The sequence below is a fragment of the Taeniopygia guttata genome, chromosome 14 (genome assembly GCF_048771995.1).
Source record: "Taeniopygia guttata chromosome 14, bTaeGut7.mat, whole genome shotgun sequence".
NCBI classification, from domain to species: Eukaryota; Metazoa; Chordata; class Aves; order Passeriformes; family Estrildidae; genus Taeniopygia; species Taeniopygia guttata.
Genome location: NC_133039.1, coordinates 1,229,000 through 1,254,092, shown reverse-complemented (window position 1 = coordinate 1,254,092; position 25,093 = coordinate 1,229,000). Strand labels below are relative to the sequence as shown.

The window sequence follows — 25,093 nt, the reverse complement described above, 5'->3', positions numbered from 1 at the left end:
CAAAATGTAAAATGAGGTAGTGAAAAGCCAAAACTTTGCTAGAATTGTTGTACTATTATTTCTCCAATGTGAGAAGGACCTTTTGATGTTCTCCCATCACATTACAAAATCAGATCTCCTAAGCCCATATGAGCTCCACAGAAAAACACAATACAGTAATAGTTGCAGGGCAGTGTTCTCTCCCTCTCCAAGATGCAAGACATTATCATACTACTTTCTTCAACTTAGCTGGCAGATTTTATTCTCAAGCCACAAATATTTTCTTAATACTCCTCATAATGTGTCATTAATACAGCCAAAACATCCTAAAGCAAATCTGTAAGCCAAGTTTCTTAGTCTAGTTGCTGTATTTTCATGGTCTTGGACACTGGCAGGGTCTACATAAAACCAATTTTGCAAAATGCACTGGAAGTTGATCTGCACTTCAAGAAAACAACTGAGAGATTCCTTTAGGCTCTTCACAATTCACATAAAGATCATAGCTTTTAAAAATAGGGAGAAAAGAACTCTGACTACCCTTCTTACTAAACAAGAATAAAATGTATTACTGGTTATTTAATCCCTGCAAATGTCAAAAAAAAGGGTAAAGCAAATTATTTGCATGGTGTTAATTTAAAATATCGTATGCAAAAGGACATCACAGATATTTTTGCATTGCAGTTGGTTTGTGTTAAAACTGTTCTGCCTTTAAAGCATAGCTTTTGTCCACATTTTACTTCCATTCTGAAGCCAGAGATCAGCTCCTACTTACTCAGGAAGGAAAATAAGTTGTTGTTGCTGTTCTTTTCTAGCACTGAGGGGCAAAGTGCCAGGCTATCCCACAGCCAACAGACCCACCATAAATTGTCATCTTTTATTTTTCCTCAAAAAAAAATTAATATCAACAACCAATTGAGGCACACAGAAAGAAATGCAGAATCCAGGTTATGTTTGAGACAGTAATAATGTTTTAAAATTCATGTCACTGTCAGTATTGATGGCTATAACTTACAGTATTTGAAGTATATTTCAGTCAATCAGGACTTATAATCTGTATACTATTGTAATTAAAGTTCTTAAATTTCTTAAGACTAGTGTAATTACAAACTGATTGAGTAATTACAGTAAAAATTAAAGGCTTGGAGTAACAGTAAATGAACTCTGAAATTCAGGCAGCTATTTGACGGACTTCCTCGGCAAGTTAAGTTCAGAATGAAGATTTGGAAAGAAAGTAGATACCTAAAAGACAGAGTTGGAAGCACCAAATATACCAAAGGTAAATCAAATTCTATAGAAAAATATTAGGCTTCTCCCCTTCTCACATTCTCAGGATCTGTAAAACAAAAACTAGCAAGACACAGCACTAGTGAAATTAATAAAACCAAACCTGTTAATCTACTCCATGTTGTAGCATTACATACTGCACCAATACTGTAAAGAGAGTAAAGAGACTAAAACCTTGTACTGTGAATGAGAAAACAGCATCTTCTTCCATTAAGTAATTTGAAAGAACAGGCACCTTCCCATTCCAACCAGTTCACTTCATTTCTGTTTAAAAAATTAACCAAAAACTCTTACATGACTTAAAGTCTACAGCAAAATCTGAAGGCGTTTAAGTATTTCAGGATGGGATTTATGGCAGAGCTCTGAAATGGATACTCCTAGTTCCTGTTGCTTTTACTGGAATACTTTTATGGAGAGTCACTTTTTTTCCCACCCTACCCTTTTCCTTTACTGAATTGCCACACAATAACTTAGATCTGACCATCACCGGACATCTGAACAACAATAAAAAAAAGTTACAGCTGGATCCTGTATTAGTCCCAGCTGCGCAGGATCTTTGGCTGCCTTCAGAAAACAAGACAACCAATAGGAAAACAGTAGGAGAATTTCTTTTAGCAGCTTACCTCCAAATAAACTGTTTTTACATATGCTACTACAACAAACTAGTTTACTACTCAATGTAAAAGATGTTGTTCTTCCTTTTTCTTTAAAAAAGAAAATTTAAAAATTAAAACTTCCTTCAAAAACTTTACTACAAAATGCCAGAAAATAATCATCTCCATATGGTCTTTCAAGTCTAACATACCACAACGGATTGATCTGCCAAGTCCACCCACCCACAGGCTCTATAAACTTGAGAGTATTATTTGTATTTAATTTGGATTACCAATTTCACCCAACCTTTCCCCGTCATAACACATGCTACTTTTCTAGGCTTAATATTCAGGTAGAAGACATAAAAGGAAAATAAATAAGTTTTCAGCCAAATAAGAACAATAATACAATACATACTTTCTTTACTTTGAATATCAGTGAATTCACAGCAGAAAGACTTAAACCAGTCCTTTTTTTATGTTTGCTCTTATAAAATATCACCTAATCTTTTAAAACATTCATGTACCAATAAATGACATAGTATCACAAGACCAAGACTAAACACTGCAGTCTTTTCAGCTTACATAGCACAAAATGAGAGTGAAGAAAGTTACATGTATTCTTATTAAAAACAAAAATCACTGGGAGACTGGGAGTGGGGAAGCTTCCACTCAGATATTTAAAAAAAGAAAGTTACTATATTTAATGCACAAAAATCCACTTCCTATAGCCAAAAAAAAATCAAATCCATATGCTCCATTCATCTATCCTTGCTAAAACATGTACAGCAAACTGAAATGTCAGCTGCCTAGAAAGGCTGATCACACATAATACACAGAATACAAGCTTAAGATTCAGCCTGAGATTCCCACAGTTCTGAGATTACAGAATTAATCAGCAACATCTACACAAAGAATAAACTACTCCCATATACCTGGAACTTCTTAATCTCTCCCTTCTGTGACTGCAAAAGTTTTCCTAGACACAAGAGCCAATTCCCTAAACTCTGACTAGCCTTGACTACCAGTTTCAACCTCCACTCAGAAAATGGTTAAGCTGCAAACTACAAATCAAGGATGATAGCAGCACAAATGATAAGAGACAGTGGGAACATGAGCACAGATACTCTCCCTGTCCCCAGACGAATGTTGGATGCTGCTTTAAAATACTGCTACATGATACGATAATTTTAATTACTAAAAGAGTATAGTAGGTCACAACAGAATAGCAGAAGAGGAAGTAAAATAAAAAGTCTATAAAGTAACACAGTTGCTTTTGAGTCTATGAACATACACTTCCATAATAAGGACTACTCATTTATGCATTTGCATGACAGATACCAAACGCAAAGCGTGTTTTCCCCAATTAGTATATACCGGGTTTACAAATACAAGATAATAGCAAGGATCATTTCAGCTCAATAAAGACTCTTGAAGGCAAACAAAGGCTTGTTTTGGGTGGGTACCAAGCAGAACCTTTTCAGTTAAAAGAAAAGAAAAAACATTTTAAAAATTGAACCAAAAATACAAAAAACGCAAAGGGAGAAGCACAAAGCAGTAGAGAGGCGTCCATTCACCTACCCCACGCAGTCAAGTCCAGAGATGCATTCACAGACCTGCTGCAATGGATCATCAGCAGGCAGGGTTTGCACACAGCAGCTCCTGCCTGGATCAGAGCCAGAGGAGCACTGCACCTGTACAAGAGAGGGGCCAGGTCCTTCTGGTAGCTCAGCAAAGACTGAGAATGGTCCTGTGCAGGACCCAGCCCTGTACTGCATACATGAGGAGTTTCAGGATCAGAAAATGTATCTAACTTGCAAAGTTCTTCCCCAGGAATGGAGTTTCTCCTTAACAGAACCACCACCTCTTCTTATGGCCGCTGTGGTTTAACCTCAACTTCCTGGGAAAACAACTTTCCTCCACATCCCCTGGCTGAGCAGCTACAACGCTGGAACAAAAACATGCAGCAGATTTACAAATTCAAAAATTTCATTTGCAAGTGGTTGAAGTTGTACTCAGAGTACATGGCCTGGTGGGAAAATTCCTCCTCGGTGCAACAGAATGACTGGGCAGGAAGTTCATTAGGACAAATTTACTTGAGTAAGAAAGACAAAAAAGAAAAAAAGCTTACTTGGAATCTGACTGCTGAATATAAGAAACACTGCCTCAATCAACCATAATTCCTTATTTTTTAGTAACTAATGCAACTACAAATACCCTTTTGAGAATCCCCCCTCCTTTGTAAGTAAGGCAATGGGATTTGTTTATGTCAGAATTTGACTCTGCAGACAACACTGATTGTGAGCTAAACAAGGACCTTATTAAGAAATATGATATCTACAGTACATGAAAGCAAAAATGTAACAGCAAATAGACTCTTGAATACTTGGAATTCAACAAGAAAACAGCATCAATGGTATTTTGCAATATGAATCAGATATTAAAACAGAAATAACTAAAATCTGCATTCTAGAAATTACACTAATGAGGCAGTTGTACAAAAACCTTAGAGGTGACTCATGAAGAGATTACATCTCACAGCTCCTCTTAGAGAAAACAGTGTGAGGCAGTTCCCTTATTTGCATATGCTAATTTGTCAGCCTTTTTTTGTGCATGCGTGCGCGTGTGTGTGAGAGAGAACAAGAGTGAACACAAGAGACATTGGCCACATTTGTTTTCCTACCCATCAGCTCCTTCTGCCAAAGTACACCTTGCACAGCACTCAATTTCCATCTAATTTGACTGAACAGAGGATGTTCCTATAAGCTGTGTGAGAACAAGCAGCTGGATAGAAGAGCCACCAAAACTAATTCCCACAGTAACTTTTAGCTTCTTCCTTACCCTGAGATCAGCAGACTCACAATTCATAATTTTCACACAGCTTTTTTGTTTTGTTAAGATACTCAACACATTTTATCTAAAAAAATCAACATGGATTTCTCCTTTTTTTATTAAGCACATATATTTAAAAAATCCAACCAACCCCTTGGGCATGACAGCAAAAGCTAGATCTAAATTCAGATGCAACTTCAACAAGAATCTAAGACCTGTCCATTTGTGAAAGAATTTTCTTATGGAATTCAGAAGAATTGTTAGTAAAATCAATAAAATCTATCCTCATTAAGACAATTTCCATTATGCTGCTAAATAACAGAATCAGTTTCAATTCTTCTACACACAAGGCATAAGACAACTATATCTTTTTACAATAAACACCTGAAAATGAGGCTAATCACTAAAACCACACTAAGAATGCCAAGCTGTTGAAAAATTAAATCAAAACACCCTCAAATCCTAGATGAGATTATGATTTAGATTTCCCAAGGTTCCCATGCAACATTTCCTGTTAACTCTGTGCAATCCTACTGAATTGGTCACATTTTTTTTCCCTAGGAAATACTAGATATCATTAGTGTTTGCCTTTCAACATGTCAACTTTGAAAACCTACCCACTTATACCTATTTAAAAGCACATATCAGAAATTCAATGAAACTGTGGAAGCAGCTATTTTATTTTCTTTAAATAAAACTTTGTATTAGCAAATAATGTGCTTAAAGAACCTCAGAAAGTAATGAAATAAATGTGGCACAGATGTTCACAAAAAAAAAAAAAAAGGAAGAGCGAGAGAACAAGAATGTTTTTACTTCATAGCAACCAAATAGGTCAAGCCATTTCCTTCTTCAGGCAAATCTCAGAGGACCAAAAAACACATGGTTTTCTACCAGATTTTGTACATCTATCCCACTAAGAGGAAACACTGCAGTCCAAAAAAATTTGCAATACTAAGTTTTCCCATGAAGTTGTTGAAATTAAGAGGAAGTCATATGCAATTAAAAACCATTTGCTAGATGTTAAAATTATACAAATGGCTAAATAAATAGACCCTTACTACCTCATTGATACACCTTTCCCGTACAATATATTGCTCTAAAAGAATGTACAGTGAAGAAGTCAGAAATGCCAACAGCGCATCTGTTCACACAACTTCTCTTTTGCTTCTATAAAATAAAGTAAAACACCACATGTTCTTCACTTCTCTGGGATCCCTGCCTCACAGCTCTATACACTGACAGGTTTACCTAACAATCCAACTGCTAAGGATTTATTTTTATCCTCTGTGAATGAAGCACATGGTCATTAGGTCCAAGCTCCTCACTAAAATTAGTGCAATCCTTTCATACATGCTTAAGTACTCGTGAACTGCAGGGAGACAAAGTGAACAAGAAATCATTAACTATCACATTACTTTAAAAAGAAAGAAAAAAATCCATACAAATTCACTCAATCGCCACAAAATGCTAACCTGTGTGCTGGCTGGTCCCATGCGGAAGTCTACAGAAAATGTGATCCCATAACCAGATTAAATTTATTTGTGCATTCAAATGGGAAAATTAACATTGCATAGGAGAATATATTTTATAAGTATGTCAATACTCTTGCATTGCCCTTTCACTGCCATTTTTATTACAACTTCTCTACAGACTATTTTTTAAGAAGCAATAAATTACATCATCTCACTATTTACTTGTCAATAACCACCCGGGATGCCAGCATGTGTCCAAAGACATCAAAAAGAGGAAGTGGGTGGAAACAACATTAAGAGCTGTTTCAGACTCATTAAGCTTAACATGACAATTACGCAATCTTAAAATGTCAAACAAGCCAACATTTTAGCTGGGACAGATGGCACTGGATCCAGAGCACACAGAGTATATGCTGTGAGTCATCAGTTTTAATATGATAGTTCCACTCTTATTTGCAAATTTGGTTATCCAGAAACAAGATGTAGAGACGAAGAGAGCGTTAAAGCAAGCACAGGGTCCTGCATATCTTCACCATAAAGTTGGAAGTAGAAAGATCATCTTCCAAGTGAAAAAACAAGACGGGAGGAGAAGAGAACTTCTTCAAAGAAGTAAAAAAAAAGAAAAAAACAAACCAAGATTTCAAAAATAAATATATAGTAAACAGTACTAGAGGCAGCTGGAAGTACAAAGAGGAAGAAGAGAATGTACTGAGTACAAGGGGTCAGGACAAGTGTGGAAAGGACCTATGATAAACCTCGAGGAGATACTCTGAATTCAGAAAGTGACTGCAAACAGCTCAATGACTTCCACCAAGGAAGAGATGAGTGGTAGTTCAAATGTTGGCCTTGGAGTCAAAGATGGGGTGTATAAAGAATCAGAATAAACCATTTTTGCATTGGGAGGGAAAAAATTGGGGCAGAAGATTGCAGCAGGTAGGATGGAGCTACAGTTTAAGGGAAACGTTTTAAAGCTTTTCAAACCTTTACTGGACTAGGAAAAGAGACTTATAGGGCAAAGAGATTGCAAGCAGAATCATAGAATGGTTTGGGTTGAAAGAGACCTTAAAGCTCTTTTCATTCTACTCCCCTGCCATGGCCAGGGACACCTTCCACTATTCCAGGTTGTTCCAAGCCCTGTCCAACCTGGCCTTGGACACTGCCAGGGATGGGACAGCCACAGTTTCTCTAGGAAATCTGTGCCAGTGTCTCACCAAACTCATAATGAAAAATCTCTTCTTAAAATCTAATCTAAATCCACCCTCTTTCAATTTAAAGCCATCAACCCTTGTCCTATAACCACACACCCTTGTACAAGGAAGAAAATGGAGGAAAGCTTTTTTTTTTTTTTTTTTTTCATTTTCCCTTGAAAAAACATTCAAAATCCTGAAAAGAAAGAAGGGGAAGCAATAAATATGATGGGATTGAAAAAAGTAATGTGAACTGCAGAATATATCTTGAAAATCACTGTGTTGTCTCACCTTCTGCATCCCTTCAATTGGTAAAAGCTCTTGGAACTCCAGTGATATTAAGAGATTGCAATATCCATTTGGTAACAGTGGCCCACAGGGAGCCCACTTTCATGTGGCTATTACTGTGATTCCCAGCTGTTGTTCTGCAAAATACACTCAGTTCCTGCCTGTAAATCCTACACCTTTCTTTCCCAGCTGCAACAGTACAGACAGATGCTGTTACAGGCACACTGTTCCCCTAAATCCACAGTGTGCTTACATTGCTGAGCATGTCACCAAATACCATTATATAACAATACATCAAGTTTGGCAACCAACCACCTCTGGAAACTCTGTCAGCAAAAATTTCACATTTTCTTCCAAGTCACAGCTAAAAATACCAAACATTAGGCTAAGAAAAACTTAACAAGTTACTGCAATTAACAAGCACATTTTCTGATACAAAAAATAACTAATATGTACAACATAATTGATAATGCTTTATTATGACCTTTTTACTGCAGTGATAACAGATTAAATGGTTTTGGGCTAAAAATTAAGATCCTACTGAGCTGACAGATAATCCAAAGAAATACGAGATTAGTTTAGCATGAAGAAATATCTATTTAGCAAACAAGAGACTTAGCATGCAGCTCTGCTGGCTGGCAAAATAACACAAAAAAGTAAATTACATAAACAAACTATCTCTGTATCTGCTCTTTTTCACTCCCTAGAACCAAGCTGAATGGTCAATCCAACACTTATGTGCATTTTTGTATTCTTGGGATTTCCCCAAAGTGCTATCTAAAATGACAAGCCCTCCTCTGAAGGACTTTTGGGACAACTTTTAAATAAAAACTACTGGTACAAGTTATCCACTTTGATGAGTAGGAAGTGAAACATATTTAATGTTCTTCTGCACTAAAACACTTTTGTTTATAATAAAAGAAACTCATAAAATAAGAAAACATGCAGAATTAGTCTTAAATGCAATGCAAATGCCTATATCCATGAGGAGACCTCATGGCCTCTGGTATCTTTAAAGTTTACCTTTGAAAGGTATTACAATGTGGAAAGAAGAGATGGGGCTGCTCATATGAATATATATTTTTCATCAATTTTAAAACTTTTTTCTAAGAAAAATCTGTGTCATTTGTTACATTTAACAGCTTTTACAGTAAGTAGGTAACTATCTTGCCTTGCAGAAGAACAGAAGTCATCCTGCTAAGTCTGGCTTGGCAGCAAATCCACTCTCCCGAGCCCTCTGTGCGACGATCTGGTCTCTTGGTGCCTCTCCTAATGAAGGACTGTCTTCATTCTGTCCTCATCACAGCCCCAACGTGCTACCTGGCACCATCACTGGCAAGCACAGCCAGCAACTAACAGAGCTTGGCAACCCAACTGCTCTATCCCACAAGAGCCTCGACATTCAGAAATAAAGCACAGAGTTTGAGGAACAGTAGGGAAACCTCAATGCCATAATTAGTGCTATAATTTGGTCTATTTGTCAAGTAGAAGCAGGACTTCAACCTTCTGGCATGTCGGTTTAGAGCCCTTTGTAAAGACAGTGTAAAACAAACATACAGAAGCTGGTAAGTACCCAATCCTGCAGTCTTTTTCTAGAGGAATGGCACAGAATTGAACTGGGGGCACTGAAAAGCTGCTGGATGACTAGAGTCAAATTCAGAAAACAAACAGGAGCTCTATCCTGTGCCTGCAGCACTGACTGTTTATACATTTTGACCTTTCACAGAGGATCACTCGCTCACTGTGTGACCACACCAAGAGCACTATTGAACACAAGGGTCCTGGCCACTGGCACTGCCACCACCTGACTGTGAGCCTGTGAGAAAAGCCTCTCAAATCACACAAGATGCAGTTTTAAACCAAGTGGGGAGAGGGAGGAGGAGAAATTTCCTGCACTAAGCAAACCACAGAGATATTTTAATCAGGACTCAAAAGAAAGTTGAGCCAAACACCAACTGACTCGGATCATATCACATCAATAATCCATGCACAGAGCCTCCGCTGAAATCAATGGGAGGCTTGTGTGGAAGTGGATTGTATAACATAAATGCACAGCCCTGTTTAGGGCTCCACATACAAAAGAAAAGGAGGTACTGAGAACAATTCCTTTAATTAGCACTTCTCTTCCACCGCATGATTCTAAAATAATAAATTCTAACTTTACACAGTTCTGTTTTCATTCACAGTTTTTATCAGAGGCGGTAAAACAACTGACCCCATTTGACAAATAAGAGAACTGAAGCATAGGATGCAAATCAAACTGAAGAGCAGCGCAGCAGGCAGAGCTGAACTGGGAATAGCAGCTTACCTTCTGAATCACACTTTAATGTCCTAGATATTTACATGCTTATCTAGTTCAAGTCTCTAATTAGGGTGACTCTGTGCAGCCCTTAAATAATTTTGCATACTTCCTAAAGTACCTGTGCAGAGTGATAAGCTTAGCTGTAAGAGCTTCCCATTCAATAATATCAAGTTTGTGAGGATTTAGAATGTCCTGCAGAAGTTCAAAACACTGGGCTGCCCTGGTCAGGCTCCAAAGGGAGTCTCATTGCTCAGATATCACAAGTCTCATTACTCAACAGCAATAAAGACTTTTAAAGCAGGCTGTCAAATCCACATGTATCCTGTCATCAAAGAAAAAAAAAAGGGGGGGGGGGAACCCAAACAAAATAACAACTTGCCAATTCATTAGCTAGAAATTACCTAACTAATCCTGGTGTTCCAAACTGACAGCAATCCCTAAGAAAAAGCAAGACTGGGTCTCTATTCAAGAACAGAGTGCAATACTTACAAGAAGTCAGAGTAAAATGTCATATACACCAATTGCAAAACAAAATTCCAGTCTTACTTGTCTGTGATTGTTTTACAACAATACACTGTACTGTAGTTTACCCCAAAAAAGCAACATGTTTATTAAAGTGATATCAGCTTCTCTTGCATGCTAGAAGTATAAATCAGGCTTCACATATAGAATCAGCATTCAGCTAAATGCAGACGGTGTCGTCCCCAGGTCCTGAGTATTTGTCATCCTATGCAAATCCAACTTTGAAATACTTAATATCTTATGGAAGATTAATTCAGCAATATGTCCACTTTCTAGTTTACATTTTGCACGTGATTAAGTACTATATTACACACGGTAAGTGCAAATAACAAGCATGTTCATTTCCCTCAACTACAGATGCAAGTCCATAATATTGTGAAAATAACATATTTTGAGTTAAATGAGCTTTCTGCTCTTTACAATTACAGTGTTCAACTGCTTTGAATAATAACTTTTCAAGACTGACTCACTTTGTCTTTTGCTTTCCTTTTTCAGTTTTGTTTTAAGAGTTAAGTCTATCACTGTCAAAACAAGCAGAAATGCCTGCTGAGAAATGGCCACATTTCCAACCCACTGCTTGAAGAATTATTTTTCTGATTCATCATAGCATTATTTTTTCAAGTTGTCAAAACAAACACCACACCCTCTTGATTTCCGAGTTCTGGGTAATTATATTTAGAATTAACAAGTAGCACGCAACTATTAATCATACAATGCTTAGCCCTTACCTTACCTATTTAGAGATCAGCCAACGCATTCAAAGGCCCCTGTTTAGCATTTGGTTTAAGAGATACCCTCGTCGCTCCGTTCTGCACCACCACGGCACAGACGGGCACAGACACACTGAGTACAGGGCAGGCCATGCAGTCGATCCCTCTGCCCCAGGGCAGGATCAGCTCCTGCTCAGCCACCATTATCGCTGATGATACACAAGAACTGGTTATTTCAGGCAGCAGCTTTACACACGCACTCACAAAACACATTGTAAATTAAAGGAGGGAAGCGTGTGGCACGTCTGTAGTGCCTTAAACTGGGGCAGCGCACAAGCCTGTCTCCAAAAGATAAAATAATACAAATAAAAGCTTCCCCAACATGCGAGTCTGGATTTTCTAAAAGTAGTATCTAGCAAGGTGAACGCCGCTGCCTTTGGAAACAGTTCACCTTGTTTAAACTGGCTGAACCACCCCGTGATTATCACCGAGCCTCCATTAAGATGACACACACAAACAGAGCTCAATTACTCTTTTCTCCGCTCCTACACCGCCAGACGCGTACTTTTTCACATTTTGCCCCTTCCCCTCTGGCAGCAGAGGAGCAGCTGCAGCAGCGAGCACGGACGGGGCTGTCACGGCGGCGGGGCCAGGACGCGCCTGCCCTGCCCCGCCGCCCCCGGGAGCGCCCGGACCCGCCGCGCCCCCGCCAGACCCTGCCCGGGCGCGGGACACAGAGCCCCATTGTGGCCCGACCCCCGCCCGCCCGGGCACTGCTCGGTAGCGCCGATACAGCGGCTCGACTCGGGGGCGCCGGGCAGGACGGGGCAGCACCGGCGGCAGGGGCCGCGGCAGCTCCCAGGGGCTCCTGCCGTCCTGCCGCCCGCAGCGCTGGCTGAGGGGCCGCGCTCCCCCCGCACTCACCGCCGCCACCTCCGCCACCCTCTTCGTCCATGTTGGGACCGCGGGCAGGGCGCTCCGCGGCGGCCGCGGCTCAGGGAGGCCCGGGGCTCGTTCCACTGGCTCGGCGCCTCGCGGCCGCTCCTGCTCCTTCTCTTTCTCCTTCTTCTCTTCTTCTTCCTCCTCCGCTGCTACTACCGCCGCCGCTCTCCGCTGCTGCGCTCCGCAGCCCCGTCCCTCCCCACCCAGCCCAACCTCAGCCCCGGCAGCCACCACCGCCTCGGCCCAGCCGCCCGCCCCTCTCATGTGACCCGCGGAGGGGAGGCGGCCCCGCCCGGCCCCTCCGCCACCACCCCCGCGCCGCGGGGTCGCGGCCGGTGTCGCGCTGCCCGTTCCCCTCAGCGCCCCGGCCGAGCCCCGCTGCGGAGCGGAGCGGAGCGGAGCGGAGCCTCCCGCCTGCCCTTTGCGGTGTTTCCTCACGGCACGTCCCGCACGGCGCGGCCCCGCAGCGCCGAGGCCTCGAGAGCGACTTGCCCGGGGGCTGTGGGGGTCACTCGGGCGGTCGGGAGCGAGAGGAGCCTGGGCCGAGTCACTTGGGCTCATGCTGGCTGGGGTCGTGTTTTGGGGTCTTCAAGAGCCAGAAAATGTCTGCAGAGCCCCTGGCTATTTTTTGGAGGTCTAAAGACTCCTTTGGGCATTATAAAGGGAAGCGGGAGGAGACTGGAAGGTGAGGGCTGAGATGGCCTGAAACACCCTAATGAACGGGGACGAGGTGGGTTGAAGTTTCTGGAAAAGAGCCCGAGACATCTGATGTTTCTGCATGTTTTTTGCTGGTTCTTGCTTGCTCTCTGTTTTTGTGTCCGGTGCTGGGTGCTCCCCTTGCCACAGTGGTCATGGAGAGCCTGGTGTAGAAATGGGACTGTGCCCCATGGGCGGTGCAGGGGTTTGTGTTGGTGAGCATTATCTGTGTGGGTAACAGAAATTATTCTCCTGCTTACAGCCCTGGGAGCCAGAGCATCTGTGGGATTTCTTTAGTCTTCAGTAAAGATCTTCAATGAGTTACCTACCATGGGAGTCGGGATATCAGCAGCCTCCAAAGTCAGTAAAGGTAAGCTGAAGTGTACTGGCGCACATCACTCTTCCTTCCTTCCTTCCTTCCTTCCTTCTTTCCTTCCTTGGCACCGCCCCTTATTATTTTTTAAAAAACGTTCATGTCAAAATTTTATTCAGAAAGGAAGCTGTGGGAGGAAAAGGTCAGCCAACAGGAAAATATCGAGTTTTTCATTTTCCTTTTGTAGGCTGGCATGGGACAGAGCACCGTCTAGGATGCTGTGTCAGGAGCACTCACCTCTTGACACTGCTGCTAATAGGTGGTTATTACAGCCCATTTTGCTGAGAGCTGAGGTTTGGCTCTGACAGCTGCTCTGGTGATAAAGTGCTTTACCTCATCTAAAAATCATAAACCTTTAAAATACTCCTCTTTGTCTTTCAGATTTGAAATTAAATGTTGTTACAAGTTTAGTAAGTTAGTTATAAAAAGGATATGATTACATAAAACAGAAGCGTCACCTTGGTAAGAGATTGATTTTGAAATTGTGTCAATAAAGTGCCATTAAAGGATGGTTTAAAATAAGTCTTAAGGCAGATGAACTGACAGTGGGCTCTGAATATTTTTGCACACTGAGCAAACTGTTCATTTACATTAGTGGGGAATCTGGTTCATGAGAAAAATTCTAATTTTATGATCAATCACAGATTGTTTGCTTTCATTTAATTTATGCTGTTTTACACCTTTATATAAAGTATATGTTTTTATGTTCTTGTTTCTGTTTTCCTTCCATCCATCCATCCATCCATCCATCCATCCATCCATCCATCCATCCATCCTCCCCTCAGTTTGTTTCAAGGAAAATTCTAGTCCAAAATAAAAAAGCCTAATCACAACTTCTAATAGCAGGGGAGAGTGAAGTGTGGAGAACAGTCCTCCTTCCACCCATTCAGTGCAAAATTCCTGTTGACTTCATGGAAGCAAAAGTAGTTTTAAAACTCTCGAAATTAATATCAAAGTGAAAAACTGTTTTGTTATGCAAGAAAGATATGAAAAATGTCTGTCCTAATTACAAGTGAGCAGTTGCAATATTTTATAGAAACTTCTTGGTGAAATCCAATTCCAAACTCATGAGGTATGGAAAATTCTCTTTATTATACCTCATGATAAACTTGAACAGAGAAATTTTCAGTGTTTTGCTGAATATATAGCTTACTATGTTGGGACTCTAGATTAGATGTCATTTAATACCTTCTCAAGAAGAATCTGTTCTTTCCAGTCCTGCTTTAGTAGGATGACTTATTAATGATACATAGTACAAAAGAGTACTAAAATTATAGTGTTCTCTCCAAGGCTGTGTCTTTGAAAGGATGACAGATATTCCTTAAAACATTTTCATTCATGCTGTGTGTATCACGAATACACTTACTTTTGTATGGGCCCAATCTTACAAGTGTTCTAAACACAAAACTGTTAATTCTGTGTACAAGGTGCTTTAGTGGACAAAGCTGTTCAAGCTGTAGGTGAGAGGTGTCACAGAAACTTTTAAGATCAAACCTTTCACTCTGTTGCCTCATTTTCCTGTGTATAAAGTAAAGCTCATGTCTGGCTGTAAACCTAACTAGGTCAGGAGTAGATTTTTAGAAAATGTGTAAAATCAAGTAAAGAATTACAGTCACAGTTCTACATTGTAGCTAAAGAGCAGTTGTACCATGGCAGAACTCCTTCCTGGTTTTTGGCAATTCAACAGTACAGCACTGCTATCATTAAATATGGGGTAGTTCCTTACCAACAAAGATGCCAGGAGCAATACAGGTTACAATCTCAGCAAATTCCAAGACAAACTCCAATCAGTTATTTCCTGCTCGTGTGGATAATTTTGTCGCATCTACTTTGTTTTCTGGAATTTTGATCATTCTTCTGTTTTGAAGTATGTATGAATTGTAAATTTTTTCTTCATATTATTGAGACTTTCAATCAATCATTTTCTCGGGATTGCTTGAATTTTATTTTTTTTTTGCTGTGTCTTTTGTAGTCTTAGGTCTATTTTTACCACCAGTACGTTTTGCCAGTTTCATATCCACAAGTCTAACCTTCTGTGTTGGAAGAACTATGTAGTCTGTCATTCATGTAAATAGTAGTCTAATAGCAGGTCTGTTGAAATTATTTTTAGTGGAAAATTGGGCTTTCTCCAAAACCTGCTGTTGGCAGCATTGATTCCTTAATGATAAATGTGGTTACTAGCTGAATTTTCAGGTAATATGCTTTGTCTTTTTTTTTTTTTTTTTTTTTTTTGGTCCCTCTTTGGGTAGTTCAGTAACTGTTCTGATTCAGTTTCCACTAAGAAGTAATTTATCATGTCATTTTTCATTTTAAGGGTTGAGGAGCACATCTGTTATGGCATTTGTCCCTATACAGAGAGTCAGTGAAGACAACTGAAACTATTGCATCACATTTTTGTGGTCTATAAAGCTCATTGACTATTAAGCCATTCCTGTGGGTTTCAGTTTGAACCAGATTCCAAGAGCAGTGAATGAAAATAAAATTTTTACTATTATAGATTTCATAAAGTTTTTATTTCTAATCAAGAACATGAGCTATGAGGATGTTCATAGTAGCATTGTATTCAAGTATAAGAAATAAAATTCTGAATTTTCTCAGTGCAGAAAGAAGTAAAGTGACTGTTGGGCCATCAGACTGGATGTCAGTATCAGCCACAGGGAGATGGAATAATGCTGCTTACTGTTGGAAGGAAGACTCACCTCCATGCAGGTATTCCTGTTTCTTGTGTAGGCAAGACATCACTAATTTGTTTGGCTTCGTGTGATTTCTGTTAGATTGGGTGAGTTACCCTGAAGGAAAAAGTTAAGCTTAGAGACATGAACATCTGTGCAGTCTTAATAAATACATTCTTAGAGCATATAGATCTATACCAAAAATAGAGATACATCTGAAACAATACAATACAATACAATACCAATGTTGTGCAGTGTTTTATGATCTAGAATCGATTGGTTGATTTTGCAACTTGCTCACATAGTTGTCTCCCTTTTTTAGGAAAATGGTGCAAGCATTACATTTTCTAAAACAACATCTTGTTGATAGAATCATTGTCATTGATACCCAGCCATTGATTTTGTTTCAAATCTAGACAATCAAACAGGTTTTATTTTTTTTAAGAAACATTGCTTAATAGTTTCAATGCAGGAAAGTCTTAGACCATCAGTTTTTCCTTTTTCTTCCCCAAGTTGTTGGGGTTTTTTTTCCAAATTTATCAGTACTTAAATAATCTGGTATTCTTAAACCCCTCAGGCAAACTCTGACTTCCTCTGCCTGGCAAATGGGTTTGAGCCATGTATTGTTTCTTAAAATGTTTATGTTGTCACACTCATCCTATTTTTCTCAGCTGGAAAAACATTTTTGTAGAAAATCCCGTTTGCTGGTTGTCTCAAAGGTTTTAAAAATGCTTGTACCTTTCATTTAGGCCAAAAAAAATTTATATGAAGGTATTTTATATTGCTTTGGGGAACATCAAAGCTAAAGCTTAGCAAGTCAAACATCTTTTATGAATGGTGCTTTTTTTATATGGATAGGAAGCTAGTTCCATTAAAATAGTGAAAACCTCCAAGAATAAAGATACATCTCTTCGAAAAATTTTGCAGAGGTTTCTCTCAGATTAACTTTGAAAACATATCCTGAATTTTATTTGTAGTAGAATTCCTATTCTTGACACATTTGAGGGTTTTTGGATTTTTTTTCCTAACTGAGCTTTATTTACTCCTAGCATAAAATATTACTGGTTTGGAAAGCAGTGGTTGCTTCCATTGTGTAGGACTGACAGGGCCACTTGTGAGTCATTGAGGAAAAAACACCAGAATGTCCCAGTGAGGAAAACAAAATGCATCAAAAATTGCAAAGGTCCACCACCTCTGTAATTCTTCTGATCTGAAATACACTTTGCATTAGAACTTGTTCTACCTGTATTAATTATGCACAGTACTAGACAGAAGCAGATGCTTTCTAACATGAAGGCTGGGCCTAAAATAATAGAAAAAGAGGACTTGGATTCAAAGAACATGGGCTGAAACAGATCATGAATGGAATTTTGCATGAAGCTGGAGAGGGTTTGTCTATCTCAGGAAAGTGAAAGAACTTGATGTAAATTAACTCTCAAAGGAGAGTGTGCTGATTAAGGCCAGACTGTTCCCACCCTGAGAAATAGCCACAGTCTGAATTCCCCTCTGCTGGCTAACTCCAACTTGGCATGGTTAGATGTATTCTCACATACCACTCTCCAGTCTCAGCAAGGCCTGGGAATTCAAAATTCCCAATTCATCCTACAGTGGGAGCTGCAGCCAAGCTGCAAACCATGCATGAGTCCTGCTCTGGCTGCATGCACGTGGCTGCAGCTGATGGATGGGAGCCCCCATGGTTCCTTCTCCCTGCCTGAGGAAGCCTCCTCAGCCAGGTCCCAGGGCTGGCATCGCCTGGCACAGGTGGCAGCCAAGTGACAAGCTGTACTTGCTCATCACACACAGTGTTAGAAGGGTCACACCAGGTGCTCTTGTTGATTCACCAGTGAGTGAAATGCAATGGCATATCTCCACATGAGCTGGCTCAAATCTTGCTGCTGGCTAGTCAGCAGTGCACAAATCTGGGTTTAATAAATATGGAACCATAAATTCAGACAGGAGCAGGAACTGGCAACTAATGATTTTGACTTATTGTGGCCTCTGAGCTGTTTGTGCAGCTGTTCATGAAGCCATGCTGTAAATCAAATCACTCAATCCAGATTTTTAAAGTTCTGTCTAGTCTAATCATTTTTAACTAGAATTGTTCTATTGATTAAATTCATGCTCTGGACCCACAAACATTTGCATTGGCACAATTGCAGCGCTGGTAGACTGTGACACACAGATGGTGTGGAAAGAAGGAAGGGAGGCTGCTGGATTGTAAGTTTGTCTGTGGGGACAATATCCTAATTATAACCTTATTCTGAACCGCAGACTCTCCATTAATTTCACTTTCTGATCCCTCAGCCCTCAGCCCTTCTCAAGCTGAGCCTATACTCAGGTTTACATGCTAGTTATATCTCATCTGTGCAATCCTAGATTATCTAATGGTAATAAATTGATCAAGACGATGAGTTACAGTGTTTAGACCAGGCTTTATCCTGGCTTTTTACTGGGAGCAGGAAGACAGATGATATCAACTCTAATGTAAAACCATCAGGAGGAAAACCACTCACCAGTCCTTGTTTTAGAGGGTTTTGGGTTTTAAATAACTTTGTACTGCTAAATTGAATTTGTACAAAGAATTTCATGCCACAATGCCATCCAAAAATTTAATTTATTGCATCATGAAATTGTAGATATATACTGCTGAGAGTAGGCGTTCAGCTTCTCTCATAGGTTATTTTTGAATATACCTGTTGAGTCTAGGGGAAAGGGGATGATTCTTTATTAAAAGGTGATGTGTAATATTTTAAATTCTTATGGTCTCTAGCAAAGAAAGCTCCCCATTTATTACAGCTGTTGCATTTAGAAATAAACATATGAGTGTTAGGCAGAAAAACATTACTTAAATCCTTAGCCTTTAATGGTTATATGTACTGTTTTATGCCTTTCATATCCTCACAGATGTAAGAATAATCCCATACATATCTCTACCAAATAAAAAGGTTTTGGCATTTTCTGACCATAACTGAAGTGTACTTTCAATTTAAAAAGCAGATACTCACCTTAATTGTCTTTCCCCTGCTGTATTTCTCTTTATAGTTTTAAAGAAAGAAAAACTTTTCTCTAGGCACAAGAAGATGTTAAGCAAGGCAGAGTTGAAGTTAAAACTTGGCAAGAGCTAAAACAAAGAATTTTTCCAAGGAAATGGATGAGACAGGTCAAATTAATTCCTTATGTAACTTCATTTACCTCAGTACAGTTACAGGAAGGATGAATTTGGTACCTTATACCTCTGTGGTCAGAAGAAGATTTCTGTGATCTCAATCAGTACAATATAAAATAATAATTCTTAAGAAACAGACTTGTAATTTAAGTCTGGTAGAACTGCCCTTGTTATTTTTAGTCTATTAATATGATTGTAAAAGAACAATAGGTCTGCAGAACAACAAAAAGAGGTCTTCATAAAAAGATTAGTACATGATGATTTGTAGCTTACATCCTTGGTAACATTTTTTGTGGGAAAGAGGAATTCATGACAGACTGCTAAAATGGGCAGGGACAGCTTCTGTTTCTTGTGTGTTCCAGAAGCTTTTCTCCGGTTTGCTGCATTGCAGCTGCAACTTTTTACCTCCAATCTCATCTTTCTCTTCTGACCACCCCTAATTCAAATTCTCCTTTCCCTCAAGATTGTTTGGGTTCCACTGTGTGTGCAGGGGACTCTGTGACTTCTCTTTACTGATGAGTTTTTTTAGATTTTTCTCCTCAGGCAGAAATATATTCAGCCCCTTGCAACAGATAAAGGAGAGATGTTTGGCCTCCACCATAATTTCTTTTTAGATTTTAAATTTCAATATGTATAAATTTGAGATTCTTTGAAATAATGCAAATTCACTGTGAGAGCCCAGCCTTCTTATGCCAATCGGTAGTACTAAAGTGTCGCTGTACCCAGAGATTATTTCCATTTTAAAACCTTATTATGAAACATCATCCTTGCCTCTCCACCCCACTGCCAAATTCAGGAAATACTTTTAATATCAATGTTAAGATCTTTCAATACAGTAACATTAAAGCATTCATATAGGGTATTAGTGCAATGAAAATTAAGTCAACAGTCTGTCTTTTTTATCCTTACCAACTTGCTACTATCAGTTTTAATACAGAGGAAAGTGTCTGTGTATACAAGCATATAAAAGATGTGAAAATACAAAGGCATTTATTGAAAACAGACAAAACCAGGAAGATGATAAAATAGCAGAAGGAAGTGGCCTCACATATAAAAACTTTTGCTTTGTATAGCAGAATTTAACACTAAAAGCTCTGGCTGGCAGATTGCCATGCTTTGGACTAAACAAGGAATGTAACATAAAAAAATTTGACTTTGTGTACAAAACACAATAGAAACAACAATATACTATAAAGTGATTAAATTAAACATTTTTTATTTCCTTTTAATGTGGATCTTTAAAAATTTTGTATTTTCAAATAGCAGAAATCTTATTTGCACAGATGCAAGCTCTCCACTTAAGGATTTCTGCATCAATAAGGTGTGCCATTCAGCAGGATATATGAAATTCCCAAATATCCAAATTAAACAATGATGGTGAAGCTATATTTTGAAAGCTAATAATTTTATTTCAAAACAGTGAACCATTAAAGCATATTTTATAAAAAGTCATTCACTACAGTTTCAATGCACAAAGCTGCTCAAGAAAATGTGGACTGCTCAATGTTTTCACACTGGATAAAGAATAAGTTTTTTAAATACACTATATTCTCCATTTCTTTTTATGTTTGTGGGGAAAAAATTTAAAGCATTAGGGAATAACAATACAGTTATGCCTGAAAGACTTTCACATAGCAGTCTTTGAAATCTGCTGTTGATGGAGAACACTTCAAAAGCATGAGAATCTGGGATAGTTCAGTTTTTGTACCAGCTGAGAACAAATGAATTATTTTCTGCAAGGATGTTCTTCCCTCTGGCCTACTAAGGCCTGCATTCTGGTATTCCTGCTGGAAGTGGTATCCAGCAGGACATGGGTAATGAGCACAGCTAAATTCTCATGACTAACAAAATCCTACCCCTGCTCTTTACTCTGAAAGGCTTTTCCAGAGCTCAGCAGTTAAGGAAGACTCCAAACCTGAAAAACAAGATGGCAGATAACTACAATTAAAACAAACAGATCATTTTTTCAATGTCTTAATCACATTTGCAAGATAAATACACTGCCAAGTACTAGTTATGTTCTTAAATATTGTCTCATTCACAGTTAAAACCTTTTCATCTTGTTGACAGGAGTGGTTATCTCCTCCATACATTAAATCATTCCATGAAGTATTTTTTTGTGTTTCTTATATTTGAATCTCCAGTGTCCTGATACTTCTGTGGAATTTCCATATTTACCTTCTACAAAGTACAGTTGCCTGGCAGTTCTTTTTCGAGCTGCTGCTTTTTCCTGAAATGGTTTGGACTTCCTGCATAATTTGTACAAAGCATTCTCTTCTATAAATGTAATTTTAGTTTTGTTTTAGTAAAGCTGGGATATTCTGATATGAGTTTAAAAGAGATAAATTCTTCATATTCTTCAGCTAAAATGATGAAATACTGCCTTGAATCTATTAGAAAAGAGATAATATTTTTTATTAGATTATGAAACTGCAAGTAATGACAGATAAATGCAGATAAATCAGTATTCTTAGAAATCTAAACTGCTAATCAATAAAAGATGTTACTTCAGAATACTCACTATAGGCAACAGCAATGAGTAGAGCAAAATCTTTATCACAATGGGATTTTGGAAGGTCTGTATTAATTCCAGAGTAACACAACAGCAAAGAAAGGTGTGCTTTTACCATGCTTAATGCAGCACCTACAGCTACACACCTGGGGTGTGTTTCCATTCTTTCTACTGAACTTTTAATCATTTATGGAAAGCACTGAGGCAGGAATATATCTAAACAAGCAGATATTAATGCATATATATGTTTATATTGAAGTGGTTATATATAGTTACTACATGCAGTTAGGAAAACTACAATTTCATATTTTATGTTCACAAAATGGTCTTTTATCTCTAGATCACGATATTAGAGGTGTGCTGGGAGCATGATGAGCAAAAGACTCCCTGAATGCTGTTGCAAAGCTGGTTGGACATCCTACCTTGGTTCCAGTCAGTTTTGAACAGAGGTTTGTCCACTCACACTCAGCAGTCACTTGGATAATGGGAACTCTTTAATTTCCTTACGCGGCCCCTTAGTAAAAGTCTAGACACAAACTCCACCTTTGAGTTTGGAGTCTGCCTCCATTGTTAAAACAATGTCTCCTCCCCTTCTGCTAACAATCAACAGTTGTTTAACACTTCTGAAGTATAACAACATGATAACAACAGCAGCTTTTTGAGATGTCATTCAACATATATCCCTGAATAATTGAATAATTGATCAAAAGTTGTAGATAAAAATGTTAAAATTAAAGTGCTTACAGGACCAACATAAAGCAAAGTAATAAAGATTCAGCATATCACAAATGAATATTGTGTAGCTGAGAAAGGAAAAAATTAGAATTAGTACTCCAGGAAATAAAAAAGTTAACACTTCCTTATCATAAAAAGTTTTAATAACCTTGTTTACAATTACTTTGAGCAGTTCATGTGAGAATGTCTAAAATTAAAAAGCAGCAGTGAGCTTAAAGCTATGTTAAAAGTCTTATCAAAAATAGTTATTAATTTAATCAATCAAACAAAGTAGCAAATGTTACCATTTTATAAACTGGAATTCTGAAGAGATTTCTCTTAGAAGTCCATACATATGCTATAACTTCAGACATGATGTATTTTATTATTATAATTCTCAGATGGTAAATTCTGTCTCTTTTTTTCAAGATAATACACTTAAAGATGGCTGTTCTATGAAGAGCACAGTACTTGGAATGTGTGCAATAAATTTCAAGACCCTTCAGGAACATGATATTGTCTCAATTGGAGTGGCTGGAAAGATTCACATTGACTCTGCTGTGCACAGGGCTGCACTTTTAACCCAGGCTAAATTTAATGATATTCCCATAAATCACCAAGTCCAGGCATTGTAGCTCAGCTCACACAGGCAGATCCTCAGCTCAGAGATCTGATTAAGTCAACAGGGCTAGACATCAGTACTGATCTTGTGTGATTGGATTACAGGAGTGGAGCTGTGATTTGTCCTACTGAAACCACTCAAAGGTACTTAAACAGATAAATCCTCTGATCAGATTTCTTTTCTTATTGATTACACTTTCTGAAATGGAAAAAAAAAAAAAAAGAAAAACAAAACAAACAACAACAAATGCCCGCAACCTTAACCTTGCTTTCTCCACATAGCATTACAATAAGGTGCATATAGGGCTGGAAGGACAACAGAAACTCTAGGGGAAGAATAGTAAAAGTGTGATTTTCCTTTTCCACAGAAAGGTTGTAAAATATTTGTGCTTTTTTTATTTCCTCTGAGCCCATATCCAGTTAATCCCACCCTCCCTGTGTGATCCGAACTACTTGACAGTTTCTATTATAAAGGAAAATAGTGTCTAAGTTGCTTCCTGTCTCAAGTTTTAATTCATACCTGCTCATCCCATGTTTCTGGTAAAATAACCTATCTGATTAAACCACTAATATGTTCAAAACTCTTTTTTTTTTAATTGGGTGGTCTTTCTGTTTTTTTCTCCATGAGTTTATTCCTTGCCTGTCAGGTTTGTATGTTAGGTTGAGAGGAGTCACCTTTGTATCTCATTGTCTTATCATGGCTGGAATATCTGCTAGGAGGCAGGAGGGCCCTCCCAGGCAGATCAGCTGCTGAATTTAACAAACACATGTGAATAACTAAGATTGACCAGAAATATTGTCACTTATAAAAGTGTTCTTTTATGCTATCTATAGTAGCAATAGCCATTTGTAAAAGGGACTCAAACCTTTCGACAGTGCTGATTCAGTAGAGACCTTCAGAAAAACCATTTACTATGTGATGAAATGCTCAAAAATCCATTCAGGAATGCCTAAAATTCCTTATGGATACCTAATGAAAATATGTTAGAATTAACTGTAAATTGAGCAAGTAGCAAAAAAAAGCTTGATGAACTGACTGTAACAAAATACCCAGTGATGAAAAGCTCTGCAGACTTCTGCTTGCCAGCACTGGCAAGTAAGTAGTTTAGCTAAATAGAAGGAAAGCAGAAGATACAGCTATCAACTGCAAATGGGTGATTATAAACCAGAAAGAAAATGTGAGGAAGAGCTCTGAAAATTATGATTGACAGTGACAACACAGACCAGACAGCTTTTATTTTAAGCAACAGATTGTTGGGAGCGTACACTGTATATCAAAGTGAAGGACTTGAAACCTGCTGTAGTCTGTACAGATGTTCTCACTCGAAAGCAGCTAGAGGGAACAGAAGATAAAAGAAGGCTGTCCAACTTCAAAAAAAGTTTGAATTTTCATTCTGTTTTGACAAGTTTTTGTGCTAGTCTCTGATTTTCAGCATCATAGAAAATGCAGCATCTACAAACCTGACCTAAAGTGAGAAACACCTGAAGGGGTGCAAGCGAGCCCTTAAGAAGGTGCAATGCAACATCATGAAATATTTTTTGTTGTTTTAATCTTAAATGCTTTTATATTGAAGGAGGCAAAAATTTGAAACAGTGTAACTGGTGTAGCTCTGGAGCAGGTCATACGTGCTGGCAGTCAGCATGCAGTACCTGGAATGCAAGGCTAAGATCTGAGAGGCCATTTAGGAATCCCTGCTGCAGAAAATATTTGTTATGATACAAAGCAAGACAGGATTACTGAGCTCAGAAGGGTTATTTGTGAATAACTTCCAGCTAAAGTGATTAAGGACTTCAGCCACTAGCCCCAGAAAAAAACTTAACAAAGAGCATCAAAAACATCCTGCTTGTCATTGCTGCTGGCTTTTTGTTCAATGAGCAAGAGGTCTGTGTTGGTTTTGGTCCTTTACCCTTGGGGGAACTTTTAACAAAACATAATACTTGAAAGAATTCGAAAATGTGTTTGTTTTTTTTTTTTTTCTTTTCTTTGAACTAGGAGGTTAAAGATAAATAAAGGAGTATTTTGATATGTCTAAAAAATACTTGTGATAACAAATAGACAAAGCACTTCCTAATGTTCAAGACTTACCAGAGCACTTCACAAACATGCCACAGTTCTTGATAACAAAACCCTATCCAATACTTTTTTTTTTTTTTAATGTAAGGTAAAGCACTCCATCCTGTTTTAAAAAATCATCTCTCTAAGAAATGTGAATATCTTCAGCAGAGTC

The 25,093-nt window shown here is 38.6% G+C and overlaps 2 protein-coding genes across 2 annotated transcripts in view; one reads left to right on the top strand and one right to left on the bottom strand.

The window, feature by feature from the left end:
• CYTH3 (cytohesin 3) overlaps positions 1 to 12,233 on the bottom strand; it is a 48,447-nt gene extending 36,214 nt beyond the window's left edge. Inside the window, exon 1 of the mRNA XM_004175668.6 lies at positions 12,094 to 12,233. Within this exon, the coding sequence (XP_004175716.1) occupies positions 12,094 to 12,124 (31 nt within the window). The 5' untranslated portion in view covers positions 12,125 to 12,233. The remainder of the gene's footprint in view (positions 1 to 12,093) is intronic.
• LOC140685120 (uncharacterized) lies at positions 12,123 to 23,461 on the top strand. The gene is made up of 4 exons (XM_072935897.1): positions 12,123 to 12,796; positions 13,070 to 13,177; positions 15,779 to 15,889; positions 21,871 to 23,461. Exons 1-2 carry the CDS (start codon positions 12,123 to 12,125, stop codon positions 13,125 to 13,127), a joined length of 732 nt encoding a protein of 243 aa, XP_072791998.1. The 3' UTR covers positions 13,128 to 13,177; positions 15,779 to 15,889; positions 21,871 to 23,461.
• Positions 23,462 to 25,093: the final 1,632 nt, after the last annotated feature.